Genomic DNA, 13,309 nt, shown 5'->3' on the forward strand with positions numbered 1-13,309 from the left:
CAATAGCTGAAAACCAGCAGTCAGTGGACGACTATTTCAGATGATGGTCGTCTGTCATCGATCAGTTAAACCATTATTGGTATTACCAGATGAATAATGGTTTAGTTTGAGTTGGAATCTTTAATTTTCTTAAACTTAAACTTTAGTAAATGTGTGCGCCTTTACTATTTTGTATTACTTAGAATGTCAGCAGGATAACCGAACTGTAATTAACTACCTCCCACTCTAATGAGATGACTCTGCTCAATCTGTCCCAGTCTACACAGCACAGATAATAAGCTAGCTACAGAAATAAGGAGCTGTCATTAACTCATTAATTGACCATCATTAAGACGGAAGTCGAAATGCATTAGTCCTAACGCTGTACCGTGTGTACGATGCTGTTATATGCAATGTTATATTCGGTGGAGCACTATTGGTGGATGCAACTCACCTTCCATTGTTCCTACACTGGCTGCTCAGCCCCCGTCCGTGCGAGATCTGGACTTCAGGAATCTACTGTATATGTCTACCAGGTGAACTGACTCTTTTCACTTTTTTCTGCCTGTCATTACCTCCCTCTAATGCCAATTATATGACTCTGCTCAACCTGTCCCAGCCTACATAGCACAGATGATAATTGAACTGCAGAAATTAGGAGCAGTCATTAACTCCCTCCCACTCTAATAATAATGAGAGGACTCTGCTCAACCTGTCCCAGCCTACATAGCACAAATGATAAATGAGCTGCAGAAATTAGGAGCTGTCATTAACTCCCTCTAACTCTAATAGTAATGAGAAGACTCTGCTCAACCTGTCCCAGCCTACACAGCACAGATGATAACTGAGGTGCAGAAATTAGGAGCAGTCATTAACTCCCTCCCACTCTAATAATAATGAGAGGACTCTGCTCAACCTGTCCCAGCCTACATAGCACAGATAACTGAGGTGCAGAAATTAGGAGCTGTCATTAACTCCCTCCCACTCTAATAATAATGAGAGGACTCTGCTCAACCTGTCCCAGCCTACAGAACAGATGATAAATGAGCTGCAGAAATTAGGAGCAGTCATTAATTCCCTCCTACTCTAATAATAATGAGAGGACTCTGCTCAACCTGTCCCAGCCTACATAGCACAGATGATAAATGAGCTGCAGAAATTATGAGCAGTCATTAATTCCCTCCTACTCTAATAATAAAGAGAGGACTCTGCTCAACCTGTCCCAGCCTACATAGCACAGATGATAAATGAGCTGCAGAAATTAGGAGCTGTCATTAACTCCCTCCCACTCTAATAATAATAAGAGGACTCTGCTCAACCTGTCCCAGCCTACATAGCACTAATGATAAATGAGCTGCAGAAATTAGGAGCAGACGTTAACTCCCTCCTACGCTAATAATAATGAGAGGACTCTGCTCGACCTGTCCCAGCCTACATAGCACAGAAGATAAATGAGCTGCAGAAATTAGGAGCAGTCATTAACTCCCTCTCACTCTAATAATGAGAGGACTCTGCACAACCTTTCCCAGTCTACACAGCGCAGATGATAAATGAGCTACAGAAATGAGGAGCTGTCATTAACTCCCTCCTACTCTAACGATAATGAGATGACTCTGCTCAACTCGTCCCAGTCTACACAGCAAAGATGATACAGGAATCAGGACGTGTCAGCGTATTGTGCCTTCTCTAGTGTTCAATATGAAAAATGAAGCATTTCTGTCACGGGGTCCTTCTCCGGTATCACACAATCAGCCGAACATGAGATGAGTGAACAGTCCAAGACCCTTTATGAAATGCAAACCGAAAGCTCCATAAAACAATCCAACACACAGAGGATAAAATAGTCCAGGAAGACGGATACAGTCGAGTAACAGGATGAAGATGAGAGTTACAATCCTCCGCTTAGAGATCGATATGGCAGTGCGGCTCCAGATACTTCTCTGTATAGGGCTCCTCCAGCGGTATTTTCCAGGGTAATCAGGGTTTCCCCATGTTTCTCTGGAGTGCTGGCCTTAGCATCAGCATCCCACGAAAAGATCTATTTTACTTGTCTCTCTCCTCAGAAGGACAGAAAATTCCACTTTATACCCACATTTGTGTTTTAGGTCATCATCCACAGGTCAGGGGGAAGGTGGTAGGGGCTCATCTCACATTGTCGGAGTATTTAATCATTATGCATAGCGTGTCCTCTGCTCTGCAGGTCAACAAGCCACAGGGAACCACACAATGGTCAACCAACATATCATCAGACGTCGATTGTTCAATGATCCTGCGTCCCTATCTTGCAAAGATAGCAGACGGTGCCCTGTAGGAGCTGATATAAGAGGCAAACAGCAGCCATTCAAAAATATCAAGAGTAAACTTTTAAAACTCATAAGACAACAGTCTATGGTTCTCCACCTACTGAAAGTAGAAGTCTGGATAATTCACATCGAATGCTGTGTCGTCACATTAGAGGGGATACACAGAATGATACAGAGCAACAAGACAACACTCCTAAAATCAGTAAAAATAAGTACGGTACATAGACAAAATGATACCCCACACACCATATCACAACTTCCCATTTACATACTGTATATATAACCCTAATGTAAAGAATACATCATTTTCTGATTATACATTGCTCATAATATGTAAACAATATATATTTTTAATTATTTTTTTGTAATCTATACAGCAAAAAATGTGTATAAACCAGCACACCTGACCATATTTCAACCATTGTAATGATCACTCAAAAATATTTACATCATAAAAAAAAAATATTATAAATTCAATTTATAAATAAATATAAAATTTGCGGAAGAGTTTTTCCAAGAGATTTCAAGAGCAATTTCCGACCACAAGCCTTATCGAGATCTGAAGACTCAGTCTAGATCATGATCCCACGGGACACAGGTAGCAAGAAACATTAATCTCCTTCTCCCTGGATGAGGTACATCACCAAACCCCATGATATGATTCTCAGGAACTCTCATTCACCGCCTTGGAATGACAGTGATACATATATATAGTTCATCCCATAAGATGCATTATCATGGACACCCATAGAAATATTCTCCAAGATTTTGGAGATGAAATGCAGCCACCTACCTGAAGGTGAGATATGTTTCCATAATATTGAAGGCTCTGGTTTTCCACTGGCCAAACATGTAAGTGATACATTTGTTCCTTCATTGACGACCATGTTGGTGGAGATGTCGTAGATTTTCGGAGAAACTGCAACATTAAAAAAAAACACACACACCAAATATTTAATACTAATTAGTGATTATTCAAATGTAGCAATATAAAATTACAGAGTTTCACCTTTACAACTTTTTTTTACTTATTCTATCTTTGCCCAGAAATAACTACGTTTCTGAATGTGGAAAGAGATAACATGTTCTCCCTCTCTTGTGTTCTCTTAGGTTTTTTTTTCGATATTGATTTATTTTCTTGTATTATTTTTTTTTTTAGCTTTTTTCCATTCGAACAAAGACTTTTCTTCAGCCCTCACAATCACAGTCAGCAGCGTTCTCCTCGTTACAGGCGTTCTCCTCTTTGGACGATCCCTACTTGTTAGGAGCATTGACAACGTCCTTAGTGACCGGCAACTTCTGGTGCAATAAAAGTAGCAGATTCCAAGTTAAAAAAAAAAAATCATGAAAATTACCAAAGTGCATAATATGGGCCTAAAAAATGTGCAGAATGTAGAACTGATGCAGATTTTTAAGCAGAACCGATCGCAGATAGAAAATTGAAAGTGGAAAACAGTTACAGACAAGTGATTGACATTTCATCAAATCACAACCACGGGCGCTACAGAAACTTCGGATGCAAAATGTGTGAGCTTTTTAGGGATTTTCTCCCTCCCTGGGGAGAAGAACAAGTTAGACACATTCTTAACATGTTGCCGCAGTGACAACTGTCAATCACCTAGTGGTGGGCGGAGTTAGGCTGAGAATGGAACCAAGAACTATGGCAGTAGAAGTGCTACATCCCGCCCAGAGCACTTCCAGACTCATTTGTATAACGCTTCGAAAGTGAATTTCTGACAATGCAACAATGTTTTTGTTTTGTTTACTAAAGATAAAGAATTACTTATATTCAGACCTTTTTTTTTTTGGGGGGGGGGGAGTTGAATGAACTGACTGGGATTACGTGGTGACAATTGGTAACCTGTGACCCAATAAAATGACAGGATGATGACAGCACAATCACAATGTTCTCTTGGAACAGAATAACATGTGGCTTTCCAAACATTGAAAATTTGAAACTGAGGTTTGTTTGCTTTTTTTAACTTCTTCTATATTGTCTATGTCCTGACGAGAAATTCAGCCAAAAATGACAATAAAAAATATCACAGAAACAGGTCAGAAAACTACTTTGTGAAAAAGATTTGTATACAGTGCGGTTACTCCTCTTTTTTTATGAAACCCGTAGAGATCTAAGACTACGGAATTCCTACCATCAATATAAATTTTCCATTAGAGAACTTTGAAAAAATATGTATGTTAACGCTGCAGAACAAATTACCAGATCTAATATTATCAAGATTTGCTAAAATAAACACTCACGAAATGTAAAATGCTCGCAGCGCCAACCTCGGAGCAAAAACCTAAACCGAGGATTAAAAGCAAAAACATAAAAGTTTGCCTAAAGCACAGAAGCTTCCGAAGCCAACGGTGTTAGAAAACTTAACATGCAACATTACTTACAGAAAACTAAACTTCAGTGTTGGGAAAAAAATGTAAAAAATTCTATTTATTTACTTTACTAGCAATATAAATTCTAAACTTACTACACTTTTCATGTGCTTCATTTGCCTATATTATATTTATCAGGACCATGAATCCGGTGGAGACTTTTTGCAAAACTGGTGCACGTGTTTCTATTATACCTTTTCTCTGATTGTTCCCCTCCTGATTTTGGCTCACAGTTACTGATGTAAAATACTGACCAAATATTGATCGTGTGAACATGGCCTTAGCCTCAAAATAGGTGACACTTTCTTATTAGTGAAGAGCGAACATGTTTGAATAAGGTATTATCTGAGCATGCTCGGGTGCTAACCGAGTGTCTTTGGTGTGCTGGAATAACATGTTCGCGTCCCCGCGGCTGCATGACACACCGCTGCTAGACAGCCGCAACACATGCAGTAAAGATCAGCAAATCAAATCTCTGAGTGCTGTTAACAAAGCCATGAAAAAGTGTAAAAGTGATCTGTGTAATAAAAGTGCACATAGAATCAGCAGTCTGAGTGTGCTGACACGCCCGAGTATACTGACACGCCCCCAGTGTCCTGACACGCCCCTAGTGTACTGACACACCCCCAGTGTCCTGACACGCCCCCAGTGTACTGACACGCCCCCAGTGTCCTGACATGCCCCTAGTGTACTGACACGCCCCCAGTGTCCTGACACGCCTGAGTATACTGACACGCCCCCAGTGTACTGACACGCCTCAGTGTACCTACACCCCCCAGTGTACTGACACACCCCCAGTGTACTGACACACCCCCAGTGTACTGACACACCCCCAGTGTACTGACACTTCCCCAGTGTCCTGACACGCCCCCAGTGTCCTGACACGCCCCCAGTATACTGACACACCGACAGTCTACTGACACGCCTCAGTGTACTGACACGCCCCCAGTGTCCTGACACGCCCCCAGTGTACTGACACGCCCCCAGTGCACTGACACCCCCCCAGTGTACTGACACCCCCCAGTGTACTGACACCCCCAGTGCACTGACACCCCCCAGTGTACTGACATGCCCCCAGTGTACTGACACCCCCCCAGTGTACTGACACATCCCCAGTGTACTGACACCCCCAGTGTACTGACACGCCCCCTTTGCACATCCAGCCTCATTTGCATATGGTGTCTTTGCTAGATTTCTCATGACTTACACATCAGATCTCTAGAAAAAAATGTATCATTTTAATGTTGGGAGAAGCACCTATAGAGACATAACACCAACATCCATATGTAGAAGCTGCTGACAGGTGATAAAGTGATGGAATATAATAGATCAAATTATGACTGATGTGGGCCCAACCTTAAATATCCTAAAAGTGACGGACGGCAGCCAATGTTCCCTAAGCCCCACACCCCCCATGCCCGGTCTCTCTCGGGGCCCGTTCCCCATTTTCCTGGTTTTCCGCCTAGTGAAGACATCTCTAGGGGGTTTCCGGCAGATTTGGAGGGGCACGGGGAGATTTGCTATTTTTGCCGAGCTTCCAGGAGGTCTCCCGTGAATCTAAGAGCCTCCCGGACATTTCGGGGGATTAGGTCGGAATGCCATAAATGAGTGCGGATTCCCGTTGTCTACCCTGTAAGGGGGTAAACACTTTTTCCCGGCACTTTCTGTTCTCTATTATTTCTTCCCTATAATACCTGTCGCACACACTCCTGCCTTCTATATATATCACACCTCTTAGCGATAGAGAAGCCTTCGTGCCACCGTGATTATCAAGGGAAGAAAGATGAATTTCACACCAGGAAAACAAGCTCCATCCAGTAATATTTTACATTACGGAGTTTACAGCACATTCAGCCTTTCCAGGCAATCAGTCCCCAGCTGGGAGATGCAGTGATATCGGAGATGTAGATGATTAGGTCTCTCACTGCTTGATTGAAATGCAGAACTCAAGCCTTCCCTCTCCACCGCCTGTTACATGTAAGGGGCTTCTTCTGATCTGGTGGCCCCCAAAGAACTTGTTGTTGCTGCAAATCACACATTTGTTTGTTCTTTGTCCTCGTATTTTGTGTCGCAAACATTGGTAAATCCGTCATGAAACGACGAGGTCTACAGAGCGGGATCAAGACCAAGATGGTTTGGAATTAGCTGATGGCCCCTCGACAGAGCAAAGTCAGTAGGACTCTCGTAGCAAAAGGTAAACTTCGACAGACAATGGGACGCTGGGGTTGTGAGGTCCCTAACGGGTTCAGAGCCCAAGATGGGAAGCCCACTCCTCCACCATCAGGTTATCTCTGAACCTGCACATCCAGGTATGGACGTCCCAACTGGGAATCTCCAATTCTCTCCTTCAGAAACGTTTCCACCAACAGCAGCTCGTGAAGTGTCAGGCAGGAGAAAGGAATCACTGTATGGAACAGTAGGAAAAAATTCAGTCTTCAGGTGGAGAAAGGAGGAGTTGGGTCATAAGTGGACATCAGGCAGAGGTCAGGACGGGCAACGGACAACTGACCGAGATTGAAGAAAAACTGTGTCAGAGAAACCTAATGAACACAATTACTCAGGCCCAAAGTGGGGTGCGAAAATCCGTAATAGCAACCAAGTGCTACTGTCTAGAGTGTGGAGCACTTACCAGAAACTGGCGCATGCACACGGCCTAAATGGAGTCAACGGGCTTGTGTCTGCTTTCAAGCTTAAGACTGTGAATTCCGAGAGAATAAAGAAGAGAGCGGTGACCAGGATGAGAACTTCGGATATCCAAAGAGGCAAGCTGGTATCTAGTTGGTAGTTTGGCCACCAGTCTTACTCCTACAGGACAAGATAGTCCTAATTTGAAATCTTTATTTCTGATATACAGTTTGCAGCCTGATCTAAGTTTCAGATTTTTCTCTTGGTAATATAAGCTGGATGTGAGGTCTGTGTGTCTTTCCCAGTAATATAGGCTGGATGTGAGGTCTGTATGATTCTCCCTGTAATATAAGCTGGATGTGAAGTTTGTGTCTGTCCCAGTAATATAGGCTGGATGTGAGGTCTGTGTGTCTTTCCCAGTAATATAGGCTGGATGTGAGGTCTGTATGATTCTCCCAGTAATATAGGCTGGATGTGAGGTCTGTGTGTCTCTCCCTGTAATATAAGCTGGATGTGAAGTTTGTGTCTGTCCCAGTAATATAGGCTGGATGTGAGGTATGTGTGTCTCCTCAGTAATATAGGCTGGATGTGAGGTCTGTGTGTCTCTCCCAGTAATATAGGCTGGATGTGAGGTTTGTGTCTGTCCCAGTAATATAGGTTGGATGTGAGCTCTGTGTGTCTCTTCCAGTAATACAGGCTGGATGTGAGGTCTGTGTGTCTCTGCCAGTAATATAGGCTGGATGTGAGGTCTGGGTGTCTCTCCCAGTAATATAGGCTGGATGTGAGGTCTGCATGTCTCTCCCAGTAATATAGGCTGGATGTGAGATCTGTGTGTCTCTCCCAGTAATATAGGCTTGATGTGAGGTCTGTATGTCTCTCCCAGTAATATAGGCTGGATGTGAGCTCTATTTGTCTCCCAGTATTATAGGCTGAATGTAAGATCTGTGTGTCTCTCCCAGTAATATAGGCTGGATGTGAGGTCTGTGTCTCTCCCAGTAATATAGGCTGGATGTGAGGTCTGTGTCTCTCCCAGTAATATAGGCTGGATGTGAGATCTGTATGTCTCTCCCAGTAATATAGGCTGGATGTGAGATCTGTGTGTCTCTCCCAGTAATATAGGCTGGATGTGAGATCTGTGTGTCTCTCCCAGTAATATAGGCTGGATGTGAGATCTGTGTGTCTCTCCCAGTAATATAGGCTGGATGTGAGGTTTGTGTGTCTCCCAGTAATATAGGCTGGATGTGAGCTCTGTGTGTCTCTCCCACTCTCCCAGTAATATAGGCCAGAATATAGGTTGGATGTGAGGTCCGTGTGCTTCTTCAAGTAAAGAGGATTCATGTGATGTGAGATCTGTGCGTCTTTAGGTTGCTCCAATGTTAATCAGCTCATATATCAGCACAGCTTATTTCCTACACTTAAAGTAATGTAATTCGCAATCCTCACTTTCCTCTCTGAGGCTATAGACACTTTCACGTCTTTCCACTTATGAGATCTGTATACAGCCTCCACGCCAGCCCTGCTGCTACATCTATCACTAAAAGAAGGGAGAAGGAAAGCAGTGAGTCTGCAGAACAAAGAACTCGAAAAGTGACTTACAAACACTCTGCAGCAGCAAAATGGGAAAATCTTTTTTAATGAAGACAGTTTAAAAAGTTTCTTAAGTTTGTTCATTTGCTTCCTAAATGCAATTGAAAATAAATTCTGTGTTGAGGTGCGCAAGCGATTATTGTTATTTAGTAGTCATTATCATCACTGGACCAAGTACAATCATTATGATTGTGAATGCCTTTAAGAAGTTTATGTCCTAAAACAAGGTACGATATTGATAGAGTTTACATTCCTATGTCTCGCTGAGATGAAATTCGCTTTCCTTCTTAGAGACGCGATTTCATGAGGTTGGGAAATTAGATTGTCAGCTTCACTGGAGCAGGTAATCATGGGACTACATATGTTCCCTGCAAACCTTTCTGCTGACACTACACATAAAATAATGATATGACCGAAGTAACATCACGTGGGACCGCAGCCTTGTACATACTGTAGGGACAGGAAACATTGTTATTGGTTTCTTATCCACTGGGGGCAGTATAGCAGAAGTCTATATTCATGTCCAATGTTACATTATTGTTATACTTGTTACAATTTTGTTTGATCCTGTGATATTCCATCATCTAATTATCCATCACCCATCAGACTCTGTTACTGCATTTAGAGGAATTTATTTTATGTCTTTGTTTAAAGGGATAGTCCTCTTGGCATAACTAGTTTTAGTGGCAGCTCCCCCACTAGTTAGGTGGAGGTATTACACTGAACGCTCAGTGGTAGCTAATAAAAATGGGATACAGCAGCCCCCTCCATGAAGTCTGTATGCAGTTACATGGCATTTTCATTAGGATTTGGGATTGATCGGACCACCCCTTTAATTTTCAAGCAGTGCCAGCAATAAGTGGTATATATGTATTTTCTTCAAGAAAACGTCTATTTTCGGTATAAGAAAACTAATGAAAAGTGCTCATCCAGCAGAATCTGATGATTAGTCGGCAATGTCCTTTACTGCTCAGAGGATATCGAATTAAATGAAAGAACATTTCCTATAAGACGGGATGAAATCTAATGATGTCCTATAAAGAAATGTTCAGAAGTCGGCGGCGGCTCGGAGCTCACAGCAGACGCTTCTATGTGACGCCGACTTCTGACTTGAAGGTAATATGGCCGCAGGATGCGACACCCGGGCCGTAATGAGCGCGGATAATATGGCGCCGTCTCGGCACAAATGAAGCCTTGAACATCTCTGCTCCGGTCCTGTAACACGGGAGGGATGAAGCTCCGGGGCCGGGAATTACACGGTCATTAGAATATATCGCAGAGTGTGAAATGATGGAACTGAACATGGAACTTGAAACGTTGCCCCTTGTTTCCTTCCATCATATCCCTTCCGGCTTATTCTCCCCTTTCCTTCCTTTTTTTAAACCCCCTTCCAAAACTTATAGCTACAAATGTACTAACTTAGAAAATGTCCCCCCCCCCAAAAAAAAACAAACATCTATTGTGTTCACCATCATGGAATTCCCTGTTATCCATCATTGTCTGGAGTCTCCACCGCTCTGGGTCCAATCTAACCGACTACCCTAAAGGCGCCCCCAATGTATGCCCCATGGCACAACCCTAATCAGTGACTGGCAGATATTATATGCAGAATCTCTTCTCACTAAACTATTCGTCAAGGAATGTATACACAAGGTGATACATTGGAGGGGAGAGGCTCCTGCTGCAGTCAGCTGTCTCACAACCAGATACAGTACAATGAGGTGGGAGAAGTGGGCCATGGCTGAGCTCTTGATGACAAGTTGGAGGGGAGAGGCTCCTGCTGCAGTCAGCTGTCTCACAACCAGATACAGTACAATGAGGTGGGAGAAGTGGGGCATGGCTGAGCTCTTGATGACAAGTTGGAGGGGAGAGGCTCCTGCTGCAGTCAGCTGTCTCATAGCCAAATACAGTACAATGAGGTGGGAGAAGTGGGGCATGGCTGAGCTCTTGATGACAAGTTGGAGGGGAGAGGCTCCTGCTGCAGTCAGCTGTCTCACAACCAGATACAGTACAATGAGGTGGGAGAAGTGGGGCATGGCTGAGCTCTTGATGACAAGTTGGAGGGGAGAGGCTCCTGCTGCAGTCAGCTGTCTCACAACCAGATACAGTACAATGAGGTGGGAGAAGTGGGGCATGGCTGAGCTCTTGATGACAAGTTGGAGGGGAGAGGCTCCTGCTGCAGTCAGCTGTCTCACAACCAGATACAGTACAATGAGGTGGGAGAAGTGGGGCATGGCTGAGCTCTTGATGACAAGTTGGAGGGGAGAGGCTCCTGCTGCAGTCAGCTGTCTCACAGCCAAATACAGTACAATGAGGTGGGAGAAGTGGGGCATGGCTGAGCTCTTGATGACAAGTTGGAGGGGAGAGGCTCCTGCTGCAGTCAGCTGTCTCACAACCAGATACAGTACAATGAGGTGGGAGAAGTGGGGCATGGCTGAGCTCTTGATGACAAGTTGGAGGGGAGAGGCTCCTGCTGCAGTCAGCTGTCTCACAGCCAAATACAGTACAATGAGGTGGGAGAAGTGGAGCATGGCTGAGCTCTTGATGACAAGTTGGAGGGGAGAGGCTCCTGCTGCAGTCAGCTGTCTCACAACCAGATACAGTACAATGAGGTGGGAGAAGTGGGGCATGGCTGAGCTCTTGATGACAAGTTGGAGGGGAGAGGCTCCTGCTGCAGTCAGCTGTCTCACAGCTAAATACAGTACAATGAGGTGGGAGAAGTGGGGCATGGCTGAGCTCTTGATGACAAGTTGGAGGGGAGAGGCTCCTGCTGCAGTCAGCTGTCTCACAACCAGATACAGTACAATGAGGTGGGAGAAGTGGGGCATGGCTGAGCTCTTGATGACAAGTTGGAGGGGAGAGGCTCCTGCTGCAGTCAGCTGTCTCACAGCCAAATACAGTACAATGAGGTGGGAGAAGTGGGGCATGGCTGAGCTCTTGATGACAAGTTGGAGGGGAGAGGCTCCTGCTGCAGTCAGCTGTCTCACAACCAGATACAGTACCATGAGGTGGGAGAAGTGGGCCATGGCTGAGCTCTTGATGACAAGTTGGAGGGGAGAGGCTCCTGCTGCAGTCAGCTGTCTCACAACCAGATACAGTACAATTAGGTGGGAGAAGTGGGGCATGGCTGAGCTCTTCATGACAAGTTGGAGTGGAGAGGCTCCTGCTGCAGTCAGCTGTCTCACAACCAGATACAGTACAATGAGGTGGGAGAAGTGGGGCATGGCTGAGCTCTTCATGACAAGTTGGAGGGGAGAGGCTCCTGCTGCAGTCAGCTGTCTCACAGCCAAATACAGTACAATGAGGTGGGAGAAGTGGGGCATGGCTGAGCTCTTGATGACAAGTTGGAGGGGAGAGGCTCCTGCTGCAGTCAGCTGTCTCACAACCAGATACAGTACAATGAGGTGGGAGAAGTTGGGCATGGCTGAGCTCTTGATGACAAGTTGGAGGGGAGAGGCTCCTGCTGCAGTCAGCTGTCTCACAACCAGATACAGTACAATGAGGTGGGAGAAGTGGGGCATGGCTGAGCTCTTAATGACGACTTTGAGGGGAGAGGCTCCTGCTGCAGTCAGCTGTCTCACAACCAGATACAGTACAATGAGGTGGGAGAAGTGGGCCATGGCTGAGCTCTTGATGACAAGTTGGAGGGGAGAGGCTCCTGTGCAGTCAGCTGTCTCACAACCAGATACAGTACAATGAGGTGGGAGAAGTGGGACATGGCTGAGGTTTTGAAAGAAAGAGGAGAATTCTTTAATTTGAGACAAAATAGCTATTAACAATGAAATAAAGGGAGCAGGTCCTGGGATACTTATTTTTGCCTGTGCATTTTCTGTGTTTTTAAAAAAGAATTTGATAGCATTTTTTTGTTATCTGAGAACATCATGATGTGGGGGCAGAGACCCTGAGTCCAGTGATGTATCACTTACTGGGCTGATTGGTGCAGTTTTGACAAACTCCCTATTTTCTCTGCTGTAGATGTAGCAGTGCTCAAATGCTGAGATGTGTATATCCCCGCCCACAGCACTGATTGGCAGCTTCCTGTGCATATTGTGCCAATCTGTGGTGGAGGTGGGGTTACACAGATTAACTGGACTATCTGGTACATGACACCTTGTCCGCTAATGATAACCCCCTGCTGATAAAACACTGATTGTATTAAAACTACAACACACAACTCAGTAAGTGAACACATTACTGGAATCAGGGTCTCTGCCCCTATATTATGCTGCTCTCAGTTTAAACAGCAAAAACCTTCTGATAGAATCCATTCAAAGAGTATTTAAAAAAACTGAATTGTGAAGTGTTGATGTTACCCATAGTTAGGTTTTTTAAAGCCCCTTTGTGCATAAAAAGTGACAAATACCCAGACCACCTAACCACAAGGAAGGAAAGACAAAAATTCTACCATCCAAGCCCCATTTTTACTT

General features: G+C 44.4%; 1 protein-coding gene across 2 annotated transcripts in view; it reads right to left on the reverse strand.

Annotated features, from left to right (window-relative positions):
- The window catches only part of NEGR1 (neuronal growth regulator 1), a 626,547-nt gene that overhangs the window by 331,319 nt on the left and 281,919 nt on the right, over positions 1–13,309 (reverse strand). For both annotated transcript variants that reach the window (XM_069738272.1, XM_069738273.1), the window contains exon 3: positions 3,076–3,201. In XM_069738272.1, the coding sequence (XP_069594373.1) occupies positions 3,076–3,201 (126 nt within the window). The remainder of the gene's footprint in view (positions 1–3,075; positions 3,202–13,309) is intronic.

Source organism: Ranitomeya imitator, chromosome 8 (genome assembly GCF_032444005.1).
Source record: "Ranitomeya imitator isolate aRanImi1 chromosome 8, aRanImi1.pri, whole genome shotgun sequence".
Lineage (NCBI taxonomy): Eukaryota > Metazoa > Chordata > Amphibia > Anura > Dendrobatidae > Ranitomeya > Ranitomeya imitator.